This window comes from Mesocricetus auratus, unplaced genomic scaffold (assembly GCF_017639785.1).
Source record: "Mesocricetus auratus isolate SY011 unplaced genomic scaffold, BCM_Maur_2.0 Super-Scaffold_100014, whole genome shotgun sequence".
Classification (NCBI taxonomy): Eukaryota; Metazoa; Chordata; class Mammalia; order Rodentia; family Cricetidae; genus Mesocricetus; species Mesocricetus auratus.
The window spans coordinates 13,249,124-13,272,479 of NW_024429197.1; the positions used below are offsets into that span (position 1 = coordinate 13,249,124).

The following is a 23,356-nucleotide window of genomic DNA, read 5'->3' on the forward strand; positions in this document are numbered from 1 at the left end:
CCTATGATGTATAAACAAATGAATTGTGCCCAAGACTTGAACCAGAAAATGTATTAGCTGTAAGGTCAGGTATATCTTAAATGAGCTTCTTACTTCACCTCCTGGAAGTACATTATCAGGATACAAATCAGGCCTTGAGAATACTAGAGAAAGGAGAGCAAACATAAACTCAATTTGGAGATGGGGAAAAAATGCACAAAGAGCATGTAAAATATGTTTTATTGTTCTTTAAAAGGTTTCAGGGTTTGGTTTTAAATCAGGCTGCACACCTTTCAAAAGTCTGACATCTCTCACCATGCCAAACTGGCTTCCGCTAGCAATACTTCATTAAATTCAAAAGAAAAGTTTTAATTTTGAGGGGAAAAAAAAAAAGTCCAGTTCTGAGAACAACAACATTAGTCTTATTTAAAACAAAATGAGGGCTGTTTTCTGTTGCTCTATCCACGCTCCCTTATCCTCACAGAACCAAGAGTGTAGCTCTGCCCAGGCAGGAACTGATACTGATGGACACCTCCATGTACATACCCTCATAGCACACGTGCACAATGCACACACAACAATTCTGAGTGTGTCAAGTGAAAAAAGGTTTTGCTAGTATTGACCAAACCCCTGGAGTCAACACTTAATCTAAATTTAGAGGGTAGGATATTCTGATCTTGAATCTATTGTTAAAGCAACCTATTGTCATGTTCTGAAATAAGAGAACTTTGGATTGCATCATCATTTTTTACTTTAAAATTCTAGAAACAATGTCAAAAAAGCATTATTTTTCATTTTGTGGGATAAGGCAGGAAGGACTCCACAGATTCGAATGTAGTTAAAAGCAGAGCGATTCAAGCAACAGCAAAGAGGCAGCTCACAAAACTGCCAGCATCTGAGGTATCATCAATGAGATGTCATCCATCCCTATTGGTCTAGCTGATACTAACAAAATGGGAAGCTTATGGCTCTGCATAATAAATTTCCACTGGGACAAGATACTTCTAGGCCTACAGTCAGGGCTTGGGTAGCAGGGCACTGTCAAGTATGGAACATTTAGGTGAAGAGGGTGCCCGAGTCCTTGGAGATCCTTTCCACTTGCTTTGTCATTGCAGCCTGGTCAATTGTCTTCTGCAAATAAGGAAAAACAGCTTTTCTACATCAGCACATTTAACAGAGAACCCAAAAAATGCTACCACATGATGCCATGAGCTCAGTCCCCTTTGCTAATCACTTTATTGCTTGCCATTGCCTGTTACAGCCTGTGGATACATACTCACTATACATTGCTGGTTTTGACAATGATTTTTTTTTCCTTTTTAATCTCAGAATAACATGGTAAAGGTGGTTACACTAACTGTACATACAGAGAGTAATTTGGAAAACCACCACCACAGACATTTCTCAAGACCAAAATACTGTGAATGTTCTGTTGCTCTTCTATTTCTGAAATCAGTCCTAAAATTTTAAGATATTGCCTTTCCATGACATTGTTATATTGCAAACCCACAGCCCACAATTCTACAGTTGTAGAAACATGCTAGCTCTCCTGGACACACTATTGATGGTCTGTAATCGTCTCTTCAATAGTTTCTGGGATGCCCACTTGTTCCACCGTTGGGAAAAGGAATTCTACTCTCAGCTAAGTTCCAGGGGACAGACCCTCTTTAAGATGCCATTTCCTCTCTATTTACCAAAACAAAAGGCTCCTGGCTACCTTTCACACCTAATATCAGGTCAGGGCTGTGAGGAAAAGAAAACTAAGGTGAACACCCACCATCAATAGACTGAAAACCACCTCGGTCATATAACATATGTGTACTGTTTTTTCTTTGCTTCCTGTTTTTTTTTTTTTTTGGTGTTTTTTGTTGTTGTTATTGTTTTCCTAAGAGTGCCCAGGTGGGCTTAAGGCTGCCAGACACACGCACATCTACTGCAACAAGGGCTTCTTTCTATTCCATCTACATGTATGGGGGGGGACGCAGGAAGAAAGAGGAGATGGGGAAAAATCTACCTTCCCCACCCAAATCCCACCACAAGGAGACCTATGTGCCAAGCATAATGGAAGTATGTGCTCCCCAACAACTGGCTCCACACTGGTTAATGTTCTGCTGGTTTTCCTCAGACATCTATTTTGAAAAGTTTTAAAAACACAGGATATTTTGAAATAATTCAATCCTGGCAAAAATCAAAACTCCGAAACTAGGAGCAAAATCATCTTTCACTAAATTAATCCCTTTTCCTTTCTTTTTTCTTTTCTTAAACATTTTATTCGTGTTATAGAGGGATTTCTTTATCCTTTGCTTTCTTCTCAATCATTAGGAGTTGAGGAGTACTGAATCCATCACTACTTTGATGACACAGGTAAGATTCCAGATTCACATTTCCAGGTACCAAGAGTTCCCTCTAATGCCACGATCCAGTAAGCATTTCTCTACTTCTACTGAACACAGCAATGCCCATTGGTATCTCTGAAGCGTAATCGCATCTTAGGTCGGTATTTCTCCAAGTAAAGCAGCTGTTTGGAATTGAATGCTCCCCTTCTTTTTCTGAAAATACAATAATGGTACATTATCATGTAGCAAAGAGCTGCAGGCCTTACTGAAATATACTATTTATTTATGGCATAATGCCTTCTAGCTAGCTCTTCCCAGATGAAAACCTGCTATAGATAGTTGTGAGCCACCATGTGGTTGCTGGGAATTGAACTCAGGACCTCTGGAAGAGCAGCCAGTGCTCTTAACCTCTGAGCCATCTCTCCAGCCCCCTTTGTCTCTATTTTCAAACAGTATTTTAAGTCCAAACCAGCCAGTTCTTACACATTCCAAATAACTCTTTTTATATAACCTCTTCCTCATGCCTAGCCCCAATTGGGGTTTCTGAACATACCACTTCATACTTACTGTCTTATAAACTGAACAGCATCTTCATACTTCATTCCACATTCAATCAATGCAAGTGCAACCAGCACAGGAGCCCTGTAGAGAGAAGGCCATTGTAAGTATCCACAAGCCTTTAGGATCTACAAGAGATTTTTTTTTAACTGAAAGCTTACACATTACAAATTTGATCTTTGTGTTGGTATGCTAACACATGCTTTTAATCCTAGCATTTGGAAGACAAGCAGATCTCTGTGAGCTCAAGGACAGCCTGGTCAACACAGTGAGTTTTAGGGCAGCCAGAACTATAAAGAAAGGAGACCCTGTCTCCAAAACTATTTAAAAATAAGGAATGAGAAAAAAATATAAAGAAAAAAAAAAACTCAAGTTTTTCCCCTCCAACTTGGTAGTTTCCTTTCTTGAGACAAGGTCTCACTGTGTAGACCAGGCTGGCCTCACATTCACTCACACTCAACAACAGTCCTTCTTGCCTCTCCCTCCCAGCAACCCCAGACTCAGCTTCCCTATTCTCTCCTGCACTCCCACCCCAACTATAAGAAAGATGTCTTAGAAAAGCCCATTAACAGGACATCATCTCTGACCACTGGAGACAAGCAGTAGAAATAAAGCCAACTAGTAAAGCCTCACACTGCCTTTAGCCTTCAAGAGAAGGAATGAAACTTCCAACTTCATGAAGAAACCTTGCCATACTAAAAGTGCTAAGCAGAGATAATGGTCCAAGTCACCACCACCTTGAGGCAAATGGCAGGCACCTCACAGTAATGTTCTGAGTCACAGTGTACATCATAAATTGGCATTTAACCTTCTGTTGATCAAAGTGTTAAAACACTATCTCAAGCAATACTCGAAAAAAAAAAAAGATTATAAAATCAGTCAATTCTCATTGTCCATACATCACTGTTCAAGAGTGTAAAGTAACCCCCTTTCATTTAGACCCAACCATATACAGGTAATTTAATCCCTAAAGCTAGTTTAATTTTGTTGCCCACTTAATGACCTAAATTTCTATTTCTTGAAATGGGGCAGGGACCCTCATTACATGCAGTATAGCATCAGAATCAGATCCAGACCCAACACAATTGGCTCTTAAGAGAGCTTATTACACTGACATTTGCTCATTTCCTTTCCAGTAATTTAGTATCGTTTACTTACTAAATGCAAATTCTACCAAGATGAAATTTTCAGTTGGCTTACTTAGCTACAACAATGAATTAACAAACAAACAAAAAAGTAAGAGTTTTTACCTTCCCAATCCTGCCACACAATGCACTGCAACACAGCAACCTGGCTCTTCACGAAATTTGGTTTTTAACAGGTTTAGCCAATCATCTACTATTTGATTAGGGGGTGGAGCTCCATCATCAAATGGCCAATCCTGAAAAGAAATGACTTCTTATATTAAACTGGTATGCTCTCAGGGACTAACATCCCAACACAAATGAACTGAAAATAGTAGCTAGGGCAGGCAGGCTTCACTGAATTAACTATATCACTTAACTTATTCTTCTGTTTTTTTCTGAAAAGGTTTCTCTGTATAGCCTTAGCTGTCCTGGAACTAACTCTGTAGCCCAGGCTAGCCTTGAACTCACTGATATCCGCCTACTTCTGCCTCCCAGGTGCTGGGATTAAAGACACATGCCACCATAGTGGGGCTTTATACACCTTTCTTTCTTTCTTTTTTGAGACAGGGTTTCTCTGCAGCTTTGGAGGTTTGGAGGCTATCCTGGAACTTGATCTGTAGACCAAGCTGGCCTTGAACTCGCCTGCCTATGCCTCCCGAGTGCTAGGATTAAAGGCGCGCCACCACTGCTATTAAGTATCTTCTTTTCTTTATGGTCTCATGTAGTCTAAATTGGCCTTGAACTTGAGGATGAACTTGAATTTCTGATCCTTCCTGCCTCTACCTCCCACATTCTAGAATGATGAGCATGTGCTCAAATATCCTTCCCCACTTCTTCCTTTTGGTGATGTGACAGGGTCTCTGTATAGTCCTGCTAGGCCTTGAACTCAAAAGATCCCTCCACTCCCCCACTGCTGGGACTACAGTTGTGCGCCACAAGCACATCCAGCCTCCCTTTCTGTCTAGCCATCAATTTGAGTTGTCTTTCAGCCCTCCTTACATTTACCAAACAGCACATTACTGCTTGTCTAATCTTCCTTGATGCCTAGGCAAGAGTTCCTAGTAACTCCTACACAAATGAGCAGGAGTCATCACATTTTATGCACTCTTTCCCCTTTTCCTAAAGAAAAAAAAATGAAATAGGGAATTGTTTTAGAGCTTGAAACTATTGTAGAGGATAACTAAGAACACTGGAAAATCAACAAGTACTAAACTGATTTAGCAATCATTACTGGCAACAGTGGAACATTATAAGTAGTCCATTGGCCACAAAAGCAAATAATGTTTGAATTGTCAACTATGCCTCATAATTAAAGGACTGCCAGTGTTACTAACAATTGTCACTACAGTTGAACTGTAAACAAGCACCCTAGTGGAGAGCTTACTTCCTCTAGCACTTCCTTAAAGAGCACCTAGATAAGAAACAATACACAGAGCCCAGCATTGGTGGCGTATGCCTTTAATCCCAGCACTCGGGAGGCAGAGGCAGGCGGATCTCTGTGAGTTCGAGGCCGGGCTGGACTGACAGCCTCCAAAACAATACAGAGAAACCCCGTCTCATAAAACAAAACAAAACAAAAAAAAAAACAAACAAACAAAAAAAGATAGATAGATGAAGGCCCCCCCCCCAAAAAAAACCACAAACAACAACAAAAAGAAACAATACACAGAACATGCTGCCTTTACTGACAATCAGTTTCTTTCTGCTTTTTTAGACAGGTTGTCAGTATACAGCCCTGGCTGGTCTGGAACTCCTTATGTAGACCAGGTTGGCTTCAATCTCACAAATTCACCTGCCTCTGCCTCCCAAGTATACCACCATTCCCAGCTCTTTTGTTTGTTAAATGTAAAGCAAACTGGCTTCCCCTCCTTCTCCCTCAGTTTCCCAAGTGCTGGGATTACAGGCATAGCAAACACAACAACAGTCTTTAAAAAAAAAAAAAGCAAAAGCTTTCCCCCCCTGTCACCACTGAGTTGCAGAGGCTTGGGTGTGTTCAAGATTTGGCCTCACCTGTAATCCAATGCTATGGCTATATTTTACACGTGTATTCTTATGGACAACAGTTCCAGCCCATGAACTACAGAGTCTTTTAGAATAGAAAAGCATGCCAATTGTTTCAATGCCAAACAGTGAAACATTTTTTTAAAAAACACAATTGTTGGTGGTAGTTCTAATGTTTTTTACTACAGCAAAAATGAAAATAGTATGGACCACAGACACAAAATGTCTGACTACCTTACCAGCAAGGAAATTTACCTGAATCAATTGCCTTCCAAACAACTAACCAGGTTGGTACCTGAGACCACAGAGCTAGCTATCTATCTACCTCCCCAGATACTTATAAAAGCTCCAGTTCTCTTATCTCCCTCCAAAGATACACGAGCAATTATTCAGAGAAATGGTAGTTTTTTAGCTAACTGACTCATTCTCTATAAGCAAACAGCATAGTTAACATGCTTGCTTTGTATTCAAACTGAACTGAACTAGCTCTAACCCTACTAGAGCTCTTAAAGAAGTCTAGCAAAAAGCTACTCTATACCAGGATGTCTTTAGCTTTTTCTCCTGCCTGTTTGTCCTCTACAAATTATCCACAAAATATTATGTCACTAATCTAGTACTTACCAAAGGGAGAGGATACTTTCATATGACGTATTTCTGATGGAAATTATTTTATTGTATTAAAATTAGAAGCCTAGAAACAAAAGCTAAATACTGCACTAATCTCCAAAATACAAAACGACAATCTTCATTGTATATAGGGGAGGTGTTGAGACAGTGTCTCATTGTGGTAGCCTTGGCTGGCCTAGAGCTCACTATGTAGACAAGATGACTCTGAAATCATAGAAAGCCTCCTACTTCGTCTGCCTCTTAAGTGCTGGAATTAAAGGCAGGTCCTGCCATACCCATCCTCTTTTTTTTTTTCTAAAATTTTTTGAGACATGGTCTTCTTACTTGGGTTCCAAAGGCCAATCTCAGGTTCTCATGCTTTGACAGAAGCATTTTACTCTCTTGAAACATTACCCAGTCCCCAATTTCCATGTTTTAGAAATAAGTATGTGCTCAATTTTATCTGTAGACTCCAAAAACACAATGAATAATGCTGCTCATGTATTAACCCAAAGAAACTCTAGAAGACTATCAAAAGTAGCAAGCTTTCTTTAAGTATCAGTGTTTGAAAAAAATCAGTCTATTTGTAGAAACAAACAAAGACACTGGACACTTACTAGAACGTGGATTCCTTCTTTCTCAACTGGAGCTTTATCATATGTGGCATCACAAACTCGAACCAAAGTTGTCACTCCATACTTCTTAAGTTCCTTTAAAGAAAAACACAGTCATCAGGGAACTTGTTTGGGGGATCTGAAACCTATTACAAACTAAAACTATGCGGTATCTTTTTTTTTTTGGTTTTTCAAGACAGGGTTTCTCTGTAGCTTTGGAGACTGTCCTGGAACTCACTTTGTAGACCAGGCTGGCCTCAAACTCACAGAGATCCGCCTGCCTCTGCCTCCCGAGTGCTGGGATTAAAGGTGTGCGCCACCAACGCCCGGCATGCGGTATCATTCTTAGGCAAAGCTCAAAACTGATCTCACTGCAGCAATACATAAAAGACACTACGCATACTAGCCAGGCGATGTTGTTGATGCCTTTAATCCAAGTACTCGGGAGGCAGAAGCAGGATCTCTGTAAATTCTGGTCTGCAGAATGAGTTCCAGGATAGGCTCTAAAAGCTACAGAGAAACCCTGTCTTAGGGGGAGGAAAAAAAAAACCCAAACACAAACCCCACATATTCCTTGTGGGAAGAGTCACCTTTCTAAAGGGCAATGTAGTAGCAAAGCACAAAAACTTTAAACATTCATACATACAATGACCTAGAAATTCTATTCTTGGGATTTCACTGAAAGGAGGTAGTAAGAACAGCTTACACAGCATCTTCATCATGGGTAGAACAGAAGAGTAAACAGAAATGTTTATTAATGTTCCCCAAAAAGGGAATGGTTAAGGGAGGATGTACACTCATATATGACAGCTATAAAGTAACACTAAAGACATTGGGGGAAGTTATGCAGTATGATCTTACATGTTTGTATTATAAATATACACATGTGGGGGGGAAATCTGAAAAATCGGGTAATTAACAATTCAATGTTTTTTGTTGTTTTGTTTTTTATTTTTCCAGACAGGGTTTCTTTATGTAACAGCCCTGGCTGTCCTGAAACTCACTCTGTAGACCAGGCTAGCCTCGAATTCAGAGATCTGCCTGCCTCTGCCTCCCAAATACTGGGATTAAAGGATTGCTACCATGCCAGCCAATTCAATGTTTTTGATTCACTCTATTTTGCTTTTGTTTGTTTGGATTTTGTTGTTTTCCAAGACAGGATTTCTTTGTGTTTTAACAGCCCAGCTGTACTGGAACTGCCTTTATTGAAGACCAGGGTAGCTTCAAACTCACAGAGATCGGCCCCCTCCGCCTCCTGAGTGCTGGATTAAGGGCATTCAACACCATGCCTGACTTTTATTTTGCTTTTCTGCATGTTTTGGGTTGGTTTGTTTGGTTTTTCTTTTTTGAGACAGGATTTCTCTATATAGCCCTGGCTGTCCTGGAACTTGCTCTGTAGACCAGGCAGGCCTCGCACTCAGAGATCTGCCTGCCTCTGCCTCCCAAGTGTTGTATGTTTTGGGGTTTGTGTGATAAGCATTCATTGCTTTTCTAAAGAGCAAAAGTTTAGTTTTGAAATCAGGAAGAAAAGGTGATTTTAAACTAGTACACAATTACACCCAAATGCCTTGCTCCTTTAAACAGAAAAATACAGGCCAGGAATGGCTCTCCAGAGGCAAAGGCAGGCAGATCTCTATAGAGTTCAAGATTTGACAGAACCATATAGTGAGACCCTGTCTTTTAAAATGTTTTTACATTTATTCATTTTTGTGTCTGTGCTTGTGAACATACCATAGCGCACACATGGAGGTCCCAAGACAATTTCCAAATTTCAGTTCTCTGCTTCCACCATATGAATTTGGTGGTCATTAGGTTTGGTGGTAAGAGCCTTTACCCACTGAACCATCTCACCAGCTCCCAACTAGGAATTTAAAGAATGAATTTCAGGGGGGCCTAGGGACACAGACCTATAATCTTTGCTACCTAGATGGCTAGACAGAGGAATCACAAGTTCAAGACTCACCTGAGCTATGAGATTAAATTAAAGTCAAGCTTCAAAATTTAGCAAGTGCCTCATAAACAGTTAAGAGCACTGGTTGCTCTTCCAGAGTAGTTGGGTTCAATTCCCAGCACACACATGGCAGCTCACAACTGTAACTCTAGTTCCAGGAGATTCAACACTCTCACATCGAAATGCACCCAAGCAAAGCACCAATAAAGTAAATAATCTAAAAATAGTTTAAAAAAAATAAAATAACGGCTACAGAGATGGCTCAGAGGTTAAGAGCACAGACTGTTCTTCCAGAGAACCCGGGTTCAATTCCCAACACCCATATGGCAGCTCACAACTGTCTGTGACTCTAGTTCTAGGGGATCCAACACCCTCACACAGAAGGCAAAACACCAATTCATGTAAAATAAATTATAAAAAAAAAAGCCGGGCAATGGTGGCACATGCCTTTAATCCCAGTACCGGGGAAGTAGAGGCAGGTGGATCTCTGTAAGTTCAAGACCAGCCTGGTCTACAAGAGCTAGTTCCAGGGCAGTCTCCAAAGCCACAGAGAAGTTCTGTCTCGAAAAACCAAAACAATAAAATAAAATGGATGGGGGACATAGCTCATTGTCGGTGTGCTTGCTTGGCAGGCATGCATGAAGTTCTGGGTTCCATTCTCAGTAACACTTAAGTTGGGTGGGGGAAAGGTCTCAAAATATATGTGCTGGGGATATATGTATGTCAGTGGTAAAGTCCATGGCAAGACTGCACAGTACCATAAAAAATGGGAGGGGGGAAGTTACAATGACTTTCATGACTAACACTGGTCCGAAATTGTTACAACTTTTTTTTTTGGTTTTTTTTTTTTTTTTTTTGGTTTTTTTGGTTTTTTTTTTGTTTTTTTTTGGTTTTTTCGAGACAGGGTTTCTCTGTGGCTTTGGAGGCTGTCCTGGAACTCGCTTGGTAGTCCAGGCTGGTCTCGAACTCACAGAGACCCGCCTGCCTCTGCCTCCCGAGTGCTGGGATTAAAGGTGTGCGCCACCAACGCCCGGCTGTTACAACTTTTTTACAATAAAAAATCTATCGGCATCAGCTTTGTCCCATAAAATAAGAGTCCCAGCTGCTCTACTCCATAACACCCCAACAGAATTCATTTGACAACACAATCTATAAAAGATTAAAAACCTTACATTCAAATATTTGCTAAAGAGTAAAGAAAAAGTTTCTTCATTACCAAAAAGGGGGGACAAATGAGACTGCTGTCCTACCCATGAGCACTTCCTTCCCCCAAGTTTCTGGGTTCCTGTATTAGGATAACTACTGTTACTAAATAGTTTGGGGTATCTTTTCACTGAGATTTGAAATAACATGATTTTTTTAAATTATTACTTTCAGTGTGCATGGGACAAATATGTCTGTTACAGCATGCATGCATGAGGTCAGAGAACAACTGGGGGAATCAGTTACCACAGTCAAGGGTTGAACTCAGACTGTCACACCAGACAGCTGGCTCTGTTACCCATCCCATCCACCTCTTAACCTGAGTGTAAGCATGACAGGCTTATGTGGCAGTTCTACCAAATACAATGAGTCACTGGGCAAATTAAATAAATGGTTTTGAGGCTGAGTGGTATTATCTGTAAAAGGGAGGGAACAAAGAATGCCTGTATCAAATAGAATTTTTGTACCTTGACCTTAAAAACAAAGAGTGCTCAGTGCTTACTGCAATGCTGAGTACATACTGTGCTCAACAAATGTACTAGATAATCTATAATATCCCCAAATTTCATAAATATTCTAAAATTCTATAGTAACAATTCAACCCAATATAAATTATGAAAAGATAAACATTCATAGTTAGATGACACAATTTTATGCTCATTTTAATAAGATTTCAGCTATAATCATTCCCCAAAATAGACAGAATATACTACAATCTTACCTCTGTGAACTTGTTGAGAGTAGCATTGGTGGGGTTGTGAGTTATCAGAAAACGCATGTTCTCATAAGAGATTTCCACAGGGGCTGGACGGTTCATTATGGCAAATAAAAAGTGTGAGCGTGCGTGTGTGTGGAGGGAAAATGGGGGAGGGTCAATAAATCTTGAAATGTTTCTCAGCAGAAAACATTAAAAAGACCACTAAAATGCCTATTATTGATCACTATTTTCTCTATCCAACTTGTTTACTTCTTATGAAGCAAGCTTCTCTTCAACACAGGCAGAAGTATTCAGAATCCACTTGAATCCAAATTCAGCTTGGGTCTCAATGTCTGCAGATGGATACCTTCAGCCTCCAAAAAATCCAACTACATACAAAATTTAAGCAGCCTTTAAACTACATTTAGGCACTAGTGAGACAAGTTAAAAGTGTAGGTTCTTTTCCACTTTTGTTTACTTGATGCTTAATTTTACTGGAGTCATTAAAAGAAATATGCTTGCAATTAAAAAAAAAAGCCTACTACTTCTGAGGCCAGTCTCGGTGTCCAGAGTCTTCAAGGCAATGTTAATTATGGCACATATATCCCCCAAGCTCACTTGTCAGCGAAAACGCTGTGCTGAGCCTGGCAGAAGTCTGCCCTCACACTCAGAATCGCCATAAATGTGCAACGTATATTCCAACGGAAAACCTGGGGAAGAAAAGCAAACATAAAAGGAAATGAGATTAAGAACGAAGTAAGCATGAAGTCTTAAGAATACTTTCTCTAAGAGCCCAAGATAGGTCAAAGTCATCAGTGCTAAATGATGGCCACCTATGAAGATTAGGAGAAGTGTGTATACATAACAAGAGTCTTAAACACCAGTCTTACGTCTTTTCACAACTGGTTCAATACACGTTGTGTGGGAATAAATTATTTCGAAGTCATTTTTCAATGTCTAGAGGTCTTAAAAATTCATTCAAATCACAAATTACTTGAAAACTTTCCATGGACTTTTTTTTAACAGTTCAGCTAAAAAAAACTATTTTTCTGCTTTTGATATTTGTTTACATATCTATCTGTAAATAGGCTGAGGGCACTTAACAAAATTCTACTTCAAAGATTTGATTTTATTAATATTTTATGTGTCACCTGCCCCAATTATGACACGAATCCATTAAACATGGTCAATTTTTTGACTTTAGGGTTGGATCTGTGACTCAGCTAGTAGAGTGCTTGCCTAGCATCCAGAAGCCTAGTTTGATCATCAGCACCTTATAACTGGGTGTGGTGGCATATGGCTAGTAATCCTAGCACCTGAAAGGTAGAAGCCAGGAGATCAGAAATTCCAGGTCATTCTCCACTACATAGCAAGTTCAAGACTCTCACACACACTGACTGTCTCCCTCCCTCTCCAAGTAGCTGTTATTTATGTTAAAAAAAAAAAAAGTAAAAGGATTTATGTCAAGTCACATAATAAATTAATTGGACCTCAATTTAAAGTCTTCTATTGACTATGTGGTTACTGGGTTTTAATTTATCATTAATGTCTGTTGATTCCACTCACGCACAAGCCCATCCTCTTGTTTCTAGTTCAGTTTACCCTTTTTGCTATTTTTCATGACTGCCTCAAGATTACAAAATCAGCCAGGCATGGTGCAGTACCTGTAATCTCAGCTCTCAGGATGCTGAGACAGGGAAATGTCAAATTTTAGGCCAACCTCGATTACATAGCTACATAGTGAGATCCTGTATCAAAAACAATGTAGGAAATATATGCCTTTAATCCCAAAACTTTGGAAACAGAGTTCGGTGGATATTTATATGTTCGAGGCCAGCCTGGTCTACAAAGTAAGTTCCAGGCCAGTCAGTGCTATGTAGTAAGACCCTATCTAAGAAAAATAAACAATAATTTTAAGGCTGGAGAGATGGCTCAGTGGTTGAGAGAGTATACTGCTCTAAAAAAAGGACCCAATTTGGCTGGGCAATGGTGGCGCACGCCTTAAACCCCAGCACTAGGGAGGCAGAGGCAGGCGGATCTCTGTGAGTTTGAGGCCAGCCTGATCTAAAGAGCAAGTTCCAGGACAGCCTCCAAAGCAATACAGAGAAACCCTGTCTCCAAAAAAAAAAAAAAAAAAAAGACCCAATTTCAACACCCATGCTTATAACTCCCTGTGAGTCCAGTTCCAGAGAGATCCAAAACCTCTGGCCCCCAAGGGCACCTGCATTCATGTATGCATAGCCAGCACACATGTACACAAATAGGGCTAAAAGTAATAACAAAAGTAATCTTTCAAAAAATAATTTTGTAGCCAAGTGTGGTGGTGCATACATTCAGGAGGCAGAAGCAGAGTTTGATCTCTGTGGGTTCAAGGCTAGCCTGGTCTTCAAAGATAGTTCCAGGACAGCCAACGTTCTACAGAGAAATCATGTCTAGAAAACAAATTTAAGAGTATTATTTTTATTAGCTTTTATATGTATTGGGTGTTTTGCATATTTTTATGCCACATACATGTAATGCCTATGGAAACCAGAAGAGGGCCTAGAACTGGAGTTATAGATAGCTGTGAGCTACCTAGTGGGTGCTCAGGATCTGAGCAGTTGGTGTTCTTAAACAAGCACAGAGCCATCATGTCTCCAGCCCTTAAAAAAATAATTTTGGGAAAAAGACAGATGAACTCTGAGGATAGAGAAATGTCTTAGTGGCTAAGATCATCTGTGGTTTTACAGAGGACCTGGGTTTAGTTTCCAGCACCCACGTGGCAGCTCAAAACTGTCTGTGGTTCTAGAGGATCCAACACCCTCTTCTGGCAAGCAGAACACCCACATACACTTAAAAAAACAAAGTATAAACTATCTGAAGGTCAATGGTTCCCAGAGCATTCTTCTCTCCAAATATTACTACATCACAAGGTTAAGTCAGAAAGCAGCAGAATCTTTAATTTTACTTTAGGGACATGGCCTAAGAAGTGCTTTTTCTTGCCTTTTCTATAAGTCACCAATAATAAAATGCTTTTTGATGTTTCAGGGCTGAAAATATAGCCCAGAGGTAGCATGCCTGCCCGACAAGCATAAAACCCTAGGTTTGATATCCCAGTACTGCAAAAATTTAATAATAATAATGTAAACTCCAGTACTTGGAAAGCAGAAGCAGAAGGATCACCAAGTGCCGGGCATTGGTGGCGCACGCCTTTAATCCCAGCACTCGGGAGGCAGGGGCAGGGGGATCTCTGTGAGTTCGAGGCCATCCTGGTCTACAAGAGCTAGGTCCAGGACAGGCTCCAAAACAATACAGAGAAACCTTGTCTCGAAAAACCAAAAAAAAACTACTCTGACCTTTAAAAAACTCAAGATCTTGTTCAAATCGGTTAAACGTTTTAAGACCAACACTATTAATTAGGAACCAATCAAGACAAGAGCCTAGCTCTCCTGACTCCTTAAGTTATTTTTTCCTTCCATTTTGGATGCACCCACATATTCTTCAAGTCCCATTCTCTGCATGCAAGGCTAACATCTCTTCAAGTATCTGCAACTGACTTCTATGAGGAAAAGATTACACAGGAAACTACTCAAAAACAATGGTTTGCATACAGTGCACAGCAAAACACAAGGAAATTCTAACCTGCATTTGAATCCTTTGGTTCAATGTTATCACAGCTAATGTGTGTCGGCTGAATAAAGGCATTAAAAGACTTGTATTGTAGTGGCAGCCAGACTTAAAAGCTTACAGTCCTAGCATTAAATTTTCTTCCTAGTCTCCAGTATCTGTCTGCTGAACAAACAAAACAAGCTTTATCCCATCTCATTCCTCCCACTTCATTTTGGAAGAACCATTTCCAGGGATAATGATAACTTTTTATTAGATTTTCAATTCTTAAACTGAAGCACTCCAGCAACAGAATTTCTGCCAAAAGAAACAGTATGTTCTATCAAAATTAACAGACACATGATAAAAGCAAGTTTCTGTCCCACCCCTTCTCCTGAGAGTTCAACTGCACATCAATAGTACAAGTTTTGCACCCATCATTTCAGTTGAACTAATGTTAACTGCAGTTGACACTCAATGCAAAGGAAACCTGTTTTCAAACAAAATCAAAATCACCACCACAGTCTACTGCAGCTAGAACGTTCAACAGTTGAAGAAAGCAGCATTCATCACTTCCCAGCACCAATGTCAAGCAGCTCACAACAAAATTGATATCCAACAGCATATACCTCCATGGACATACAAACACAGTGTAAAAAAAAAGTTGTATTTGGCACAATTCCATTTTTTAATGTAGTATTTTAATTTCAACAAAAGAATACATCTTCACAGAAGAATTGAAAAGAATAGTCTTGAAACAGAAATCCCTGTAATCTAAGCCAAAAGCTAGAAAGAAGGGATAGAGTAGAAGGAAAGGAAGTAGGGGTTTGGAAGAACAGGCAAGCAAGCAGAATCCTAACTAGCTAAGACAGTATGGAGACTACTTAACACTCTGAGAGCATAAAACCAGAGTTTAGCTAGCCTTTAATCCCAGCACTTGGTAGGCAGAGGCAGTTGGATCTCAGCATGGTCTTCAGAGTCAGTTCCAGGACAGGCTCCAAAGCTACAGGGGAAACCCTGTCTCAAAAACTAACAAGAGTTTAAATCCTGGTGTCAGTATTCTACTGCTTGTATATAACTGAAAATATACAGCCAACATGTATGAAATAACCCAGTACCCATTATTTAATCAGAGTGAATGTATGTATGTTTTTTTTGTTTTTCAGAAAAAATGTTTCTCCATGTAGCCCTGGCTGCTCTGGAACTCACTCTATGGACCAGGCTGGCCTTGAACTCAAGAGCTCCACCTGCCTCTGCCTCCCAAGTGCTGGGGTTAAAAGGCGTGTGCCTCCACTGTCCAGCTGCAGGGTATATTCTTAAAATGGAGAATTAGGCAAAGATTATAAAGACAAAATAGATCTATATAATAAACAAATAGGTAAAGATAGATGAAAGACACTACTTAGCAAACCAAATTAAAGATGCATGGTAGGTAAGGTTTAGAGATGCATTTGTGCACTTTCATAACCATGGACTATCTAAAAGTTTACAAAGATAAAAGAGGTGAGGTTTCCTAGAGGCATAGGAAGGGTAGGGAGGGGATAAAGGACAGAAGCATAATTTGCTTATCTTAACATACACCTTTTGAATGGTTTTAGCTTTTCCAGGTAACACAACTTATCTTTTTTAAAAATTCTAGGGTGATAAAGAACCTCTAAGTGACTTAATTTCATGTTCTAAACACTACTATAATAATCACAAGATTAGAAAAGGCCTCCAGAGAGCTAGTTCCTGTCCCAGGCAAGCCTATAATGACTACAGTTCTAGGAAGACAGTTTTCATATTTGTTAAAGACTCAGCAAACTTCATGTCATGCCTCAGCAACTACAGTCCTGTTCAAATGTGAATACAGCAATTCAAAGGCATGAGAGATCAGCCCTATTTAATTTGATCCCATCTTACTAACATCAATCTACCCCCATCAAGTTTTCCACCTCTTTCAGCTCCAAATTAAGTCATATAAGCCTCTAATGTGATGACCTATGCCAGTATTCACCAAATTAAAACAGCCATTAGAATATAAATGCACAATAAAAGAATTCTGGACAGCAATAAATAGAACCTAACCCCAGCCTAAAAAACAAGTTTATGTACTGTTACTTTTCTTAACAGAAATTCTACAGGAAGCCATACAAATGAGTCTGATTAGTCTCTATGGTCAGGCAACTTAAAGCCAAATGCACACTGTATACACAACCAAAACCTTGCAACATTTTCTCTAAAACAAATCCACCTCACATGAACAAAAACATCGGTATTCCCCATTAAAATAAATACAACTGACCTAATCTGAATTTATCCAGATGAGCTAAATTTTATTTGTGACTTTCTAGATAAGAATATATTAATGTAAATACCTACTGGATATATACTATGCCAAATACTCTTAAGGTAAAAAGTAATTAACAATAAAAATTTCTATTGGGATGAATTTTATATGTAAGCAGGCAAAAATAAATAGATAAATAAATACAATGCCACTCCTTGGAGAAAAATGCAAAGTAAAACAATCTATAGTTCCAGAAGATACCAGGATTCCAATTTTTTAAAAAGGACTTGCTAGAAAAATGACATTTTAACCAAGCCTAGAGGGTGTGAGCCAAATAGATACTCAGAACATATAGACAAGCAGATAAGCTGTAGTTACAATTATAAAGGGCATGCTTGGGTGTTCCAGGAAAAGCAGGAGGGCCAGTGCTACTGGGAAAGAGGACAAAGAAATGCAGAGTCAGAAATGAAAAACTTATAGGTTCCATAAATAAGGTTTTGGCTTTCAGAGAACAATGACCCTCAAAAGAAGCCAATTAATGGTTTCGTTCAAAAATGACAATTTGTTTTAAATAAGCAATCACTCCAGCTGCTTTATAAAAACATACTGGAAAATGATACGGGTGGAAGCAAAGATAGGTGAGGTGGCCTACTGCTACAACCTAGGAGATAAGGTGGCTTAGAGCAAGACAGTAACAATCCAGAGAATAAGATAAATCAGTTTTCAGATACACTCAAGTAGAACCTAGAAGGTTGTGTCCACAAACGGGATACTGAAGATGAAAGCCAAAGCTCTGAATAACTGTAAAACTCATAGGCAACTACTCAGACTATAGACTGAAATCATCTTGACCATCACAATTAGAAAGACAATTGAGTGAAATATCACTGTACTGTTTTTATTATTTGAGAAAGCTTCTGAAGGCACATAATCTGAAGACAACTCATCTTTACCAATTAAATGCTTCTCATTTAGTTAATTAGTCTCAAACTGAAATTGCTCATTTTCCTGACTTACTCTAACCCATCTGAACACTGGAGACAAGTGCTTTCTCCAGCCTGGTCACCTACCTTGCTTTATCCTCTAATGCTACATTTATTAAAAAAAAAAAACAAAACAAAACCCGAGGGCACAGTTTCTTGAAACTTAGAAGATCCATATTAATTTCCCTCCTTCTGATCCTTGACAGTAGATGGAGTATCCTGTCTGTATAAAGCAGAAGCCAAAATATCTGTAAATAAGATAAAAATAGCAGGACAATCTTCTTTAACTCGTTAAGGAAAACAACTCAAGAGTTTCAGAGTTACTCCTTGCTTATTTCCACTCCTGAACTTCCTCCTTAAGAAGGGAACTTGAGAATGAAGTTCCAGTACAGAAATCAATAATCCAGTCTATAAAAAGAAGCTATGACCTTGATGGTAGGAAATGTCTTAACATTTCAGAATCAGCAAAGACACATGGCCTGCCACTCAAAATGGAAAGGAAAGCAATTCAACAACCAGCCACACCTGCTTCTGAGAACACTGACAGCTGCTCATTCACATCCAGTGGGCCCTGTTTCCACTCAAATGAAAGGGAATGGTTTTCAAATTTGTATCCTGATGATTAGAAAATTCCCTTTTTTAGTAATATATTCCTCTATAGATAGCTTTAAGACAAATACTGTAGTGTTTAAGCCATATTAGAAAATGTACTTTTCAACTGCACAATGTATTTTTCCTCTAAAGATTAGCATTTCTCCAGATGAATCTCTTTCCTAAAATGTCGCTTTTTCTTCCATAAATAAAATTTATCTGGGCATGGTGGCACATGTCAGGAGACAAAAGGCAGTATGGCCACCATAAACTGGAAAGCCAACCTGGGTTAAGTTCCAGGCCAACCTGAACTACAGAATGAGACTCAAAACACAAAACAGGCTGGAGAGATGGCTCGTCGATTAAGAGCTTTAACTGCTCTTGCAGAAACCCGAACTTCAGTTCCTAGTACCCACACTGGGTAGAGTTCACAACCACCTGTGACCCCAGCTTCAAGGAAAACAACATCTGTGGCCTCTGTAGCCACCTGCAACCATGAGTGCTTTCGCACGCGCGCACACACAATTTAAAATAATAATCAGCATCTTTAAAAAAAGAAAAAGAAAAAAGCACATAAAACAAAAAATGCAATGCAATTTTCAGTATTATGGTCAATTTTTTTCTTTTAAAAAATTAATTATACTGGTTAATAACATGAAAAAAACTAACAGTATAATCCTAATATTAGGTGCTGATCTAATTGCTTTCAGTTAATCTTTTAATAATTAAACTGCTGGGCCAGAGGGTGGTGGTGCCTTCAGGAGGCAGAGGCAGGAGAATCTCTTGAGTTTGAGGCAAGTCTCCTCTCCAGAGTGAGTTCTAGGACGGCCAGGGTTACAGAGAAACTGTCTCAAAAAAAAAGAAAAAAAATTAAAAGCCCAAAATAAAATAAATTGCTGTTAAATTGATTCTATTCATCCATACTTTGATTTAAAAGGAAAGCATCAAAACCATCCTTTCTATTGGTTTTATGTTTAAAGACTAGTTATTAGCATTTGAACTATTATAAAGTTAGGCTCATTCTTTTTCTAAACAACTGTGGTAATCTCATGCAGTAAGAGCTATCTCCAATTAGTTGCTCTGCCCCAAAATTAACAGTAATATTTGTTTTTCTTGGGAGGCAGAGGCAGGCTGATCTCTGTGAGTTCGAGACCAGCCTTGTCTACAACAGCTAGTCCAGGATAGCCTCCAAAGTCACAGAGAAACCCTGTCTTGAAAAACCAACCTCCCCCCCCCAAAAAAAATTTTTGTTTTTCTTGTTCTATATTTCTTTAATCTCAAGAGACTCACAATAGTCTTCCTGGGAAACAATTTAAATCTTAATCATTTTAATTCAGTTTTCAACTCTACCATACACGTATTAATCCAAAACCTGTTTACTGATTTGATTATTTCATTAACAGATACTCGGAAAAGCTCAGTATTATTCCGTAGTAGAAGCACTTGCCTAGGGTGCTCAAGGCTTTGGGTTCAGTTCCCAGAACCAAAAATCTAAACCAAACCAATTAACTAGCTCACCCAAATCCTGACTTTCAACTGTTAATAGTTTTAATAAAGCAAGTTTAAAAGCAAAATCCCCAAAGACACCTGGCTTCTGCCTGTCAACACCACTTTGAAATGTTTCCTAGGCTGCCATCAGGACAGTTGATATGACTGAGCAGCTGCAAGTTCCCTGAGGTTGCAAAACAGACATTTGGGAAAGGTTATTTGAATCACCTTTCAAAATAACCCACAGCACAGGAGCAGCATGCAAAGCAAAAACCCAAAGACCCCTTTTAAGCATCTATGATACAGTGTTTCAGAAATTCCCAGCCATGCATAGGTAACCTTTCTTTCTCAGTTGTCAAATACATTCACAAAACCATTTTGTCCAGCATCTACCCAGAAAAGGAGAGAGATGTTCTCTATGTTCAGGATACCAAATAAGACATTCCAAAACCCATCTTGTTAGCATAAGGTCCTTTGTTTGAACCCAAAAAAGCATTCTTCTGTTAGAACATTTTTGTCTACATTTCAATGAAAACTGGTTAAGTTACACTTCACTTTCTCTATGCTTGTCTTTATGAACCACATTTCACAGTCATCTGTGTCTGCGGGTCTCTTAATATGTTATCTCATCACTGGCTGTCCAATAATGGGCACAATGAAAATAGTGTATGTATTTATGTATGAATGTCAAGTAAACAGGAGAAATCACTGATGTCTTTGCCAACAGTCTTTTTTTGATGCCACTTAGTTTGAAATGGGCTCTAATCTAAGAACATAAAATCAAATCTTTGTTGACCTCTTCTTCCAAATGCTTCCTCTTTAAGACCCACCACTCCTGAATGATACCAAAATGCAGTGCACCAATCTGTGAGCAAGCATCAATCCATATGGCTGTAAGCACACCATATACACCCTACTCAGATCAAGCTCCTATAAGATCAAGGTAGGCAAAAAATACTTGATGGGAATTAAATTTTCATGTTAACATTATATAGACTAGGAAAAGTGTGAAAAGAGACGAGGACCAAGACTTCTAAAGAAAGCCAGCAAAGATACCTACTGCCAAGCATAAAAATGGGAATCCACCGGGTCTAAGAAGAGAAACAATGCCCAGCAGTGGGGGTGCACACCTTTAATCCCAGCACTCAGGAAGCAGAAGCAGGCGAATCTCTGTGAGTTCGAGGCCAGCATGGTCTACAAAAGCTAGTTCCAGGACAGCCACCAAAGCAATACAAAGAAATCCTGTCTCCAAAAAAAAAAAAAAAAAAAAAAAGAGCAACAACTCCCATTAAATTGCCCTCTGACTGTCACACTTGACACATACATAATAAAAACATAATAATAAAAAAAGATTCCGAAGGAAAAGTATGAAAACTGGCAGCAACTGGAAGAAATTAGTAGGAACAGTGAAGGACATGATGTTACTTGAGAAAGATTAGCCTTTGGTTAACAAGATTAACAATGGGAGCCGGGCGGTGGTGGTGCACGCCTTTAATCCCAGCACTCTGGAGGCAGAGGCAGGTGGCTCTCTTTGAGTTCGAGGCCGGGCTGGACCGACAGCCTCCAAAATAATACAGAGAAACCCTGTCTCGTAAAACCAAAAAAAGAAAGAAAGAAAGAAAGAAAGAAAGAAAGAAAGAAAGAAAGAAAGAAAGAAAGAAAGAAAGAAAGAAAGAAAGAAAGAAAACAAGATTAACAATGGAAGAAGGCAACCTGGGCCTTATGGAGAATTTCAGACCAGTTCCAATTGTACTAAAGATTCTCAAAAATTCCAAAATGGAGTAGTAGTCGTAAGAATGGAGCAAAGACTGTCAGGCCAGAATTGCCTCCTCTGACAGACACATACACACACACACAACTCAACAATAAAAATATTCTCTATACTCATTAACTCCACTTGACACTGAATTGTTTTCTTCCCCCACAACAGAAATGAAATTAACTAAAGATTTCATCTCACTAGAAATACAAAACAAAATATAGTTTAGCTGGATATGGTGGAACATGATGAATTCCAGGTCTCAGAAATTGTCTCAAGAACACTGACAGTTTTGAGTCCTCAATCCTACAGCACGATTCTGTCAAAATAGTCATGTTTGAAGATGTAACTTTTTACTAGCATACCCTAGACTCTGTGTTAGCTTCCCATGGACTATAGAACACCACATGTGTGACTCATGTTTGAAGAACTTCTCATATTTACATAATTTAAACTAACAACCAAATGAAAACTTGTTTGTAACCACACATGTGGAGAATCATGTCACTAAAATCTACTGTGCTCTATCACATCCTTCTTAATTTGCTGACAAGCCCTGCTGATGACTCATATCCTTCTGTACTAACCAGCTACTCTGTTCCCTTACGATAGGTTTTTCACCATAACAAAGTAGAAAACACATCAACTCATCCTACTACTAACAATAAATATCAAACATGAACAGAGATTAAACATACAAATAATGGTGATACACTCTTAGTACAGCCTGTAAAACAATGAAAAGATGTTCAAATTTTACCTAAAGCTGTTAGACAACCAGAAGAAAGCAGATCTGATTTTGAACTGTCAAATGATACATTAGTTAGAGCCAACATTTTTTCCACTGCAGAAATAAAAATATAATTTATCAGAACTGCTAAGACAAATATATCAAGGGTGCATTTTATGCCAAAAGAATTAATATTCTGAGAGGAATGAAATTTCAATCCAAAAGTACTATGAAAGGAATCAAACACTATTTCTCTAAAAGAGACTGCTCTAATGTTCAGTGTGTTGTTTCAGAGCAGTCTTAACTAGCAAAGAAAGGAGCACAGTAAAGTCTCATCTTTAAATACCTGATAGATTTAGAGTTAGAATATTTTGAGACATAACCTCATTGTAACCCAGGGTGACCTCAAAGCTCAAGGTCACCCTTAAACTTATTATCCTCAGACTCTTTAATCCCAGCACTTGGGAGGCAGAGGCAGGTAGATAGACCTCTGAGAGTTCAAGGCCAGTTGGGTCTACAGAGTGAGTTCCAGGACAGTCAGAGCTATACAGAGAAACCCTGTCTTGAAAAAACAGAAAATAAGTAAAAATTAAGTTTCTAGGCTGAACTTAAGTATAAAAACTGGTGTATATAAACAAGAAACGTGCAATCAAGTCACAAAAACTCAGATGTAACTGGTCAACTTTTCAAAATAATTTTTCTTGGAAAGAATTTGATGCTTTATAAATCTACAATAATTAAAAATATAGTACAAGGGATCCAGATGTGGTAGTAAACACTTTTAATTCCAGCACTGGGAGGCAGTAGCAGGTGGATCGCTTAAGAGTTCCAGGTCAGCCTGCTAGTTAGAGAGACCTTCTCAGAAAGAAATGAAAGAAT

General features: G+C 39.0%; 1 protein-coding gene across 1 annotated transcript in view; it reads right to left on the bottom strand.

The window, feature by feature from the left end:
• Positions 1-202: 202 nt before the first annotated feature.
• Positions 203-23,356, bottom strand: part of Ptp4a2 (protein tyrosine phosphatase 4A2) — a 28,407-nt gene continuing 5,253 nt past the window's right edge. Inside the window, exons 2-6 of the mRNA XM_005079497.4 lie at positions 11,097-11,782; positions 7,225-7,317; positions 4,124-4,254; positions 2,883-2,957; positions 203-2,528 (exon numbers count right to left, since the gene is read on the bottom strand). Coding sequence (XP_005079554.1) covers positions 2,420-2,528; positions 2,883-2,957; positions 4,124-4,254; positions 7,225-7,317; positions 11,097-11,192 — 504 coding nt within the window. The 5' untranslated portion in view covers positions 11,193-11,782 and the 3' untranslated portion in view covers positions 203-2,419. The remainder of the gene's footprint in view (positions 2,529-2,882; positions 2,958-4,123; positions 4,255-7,224; positions 7,318-11,096; positions 11,783-23,356) is intronic.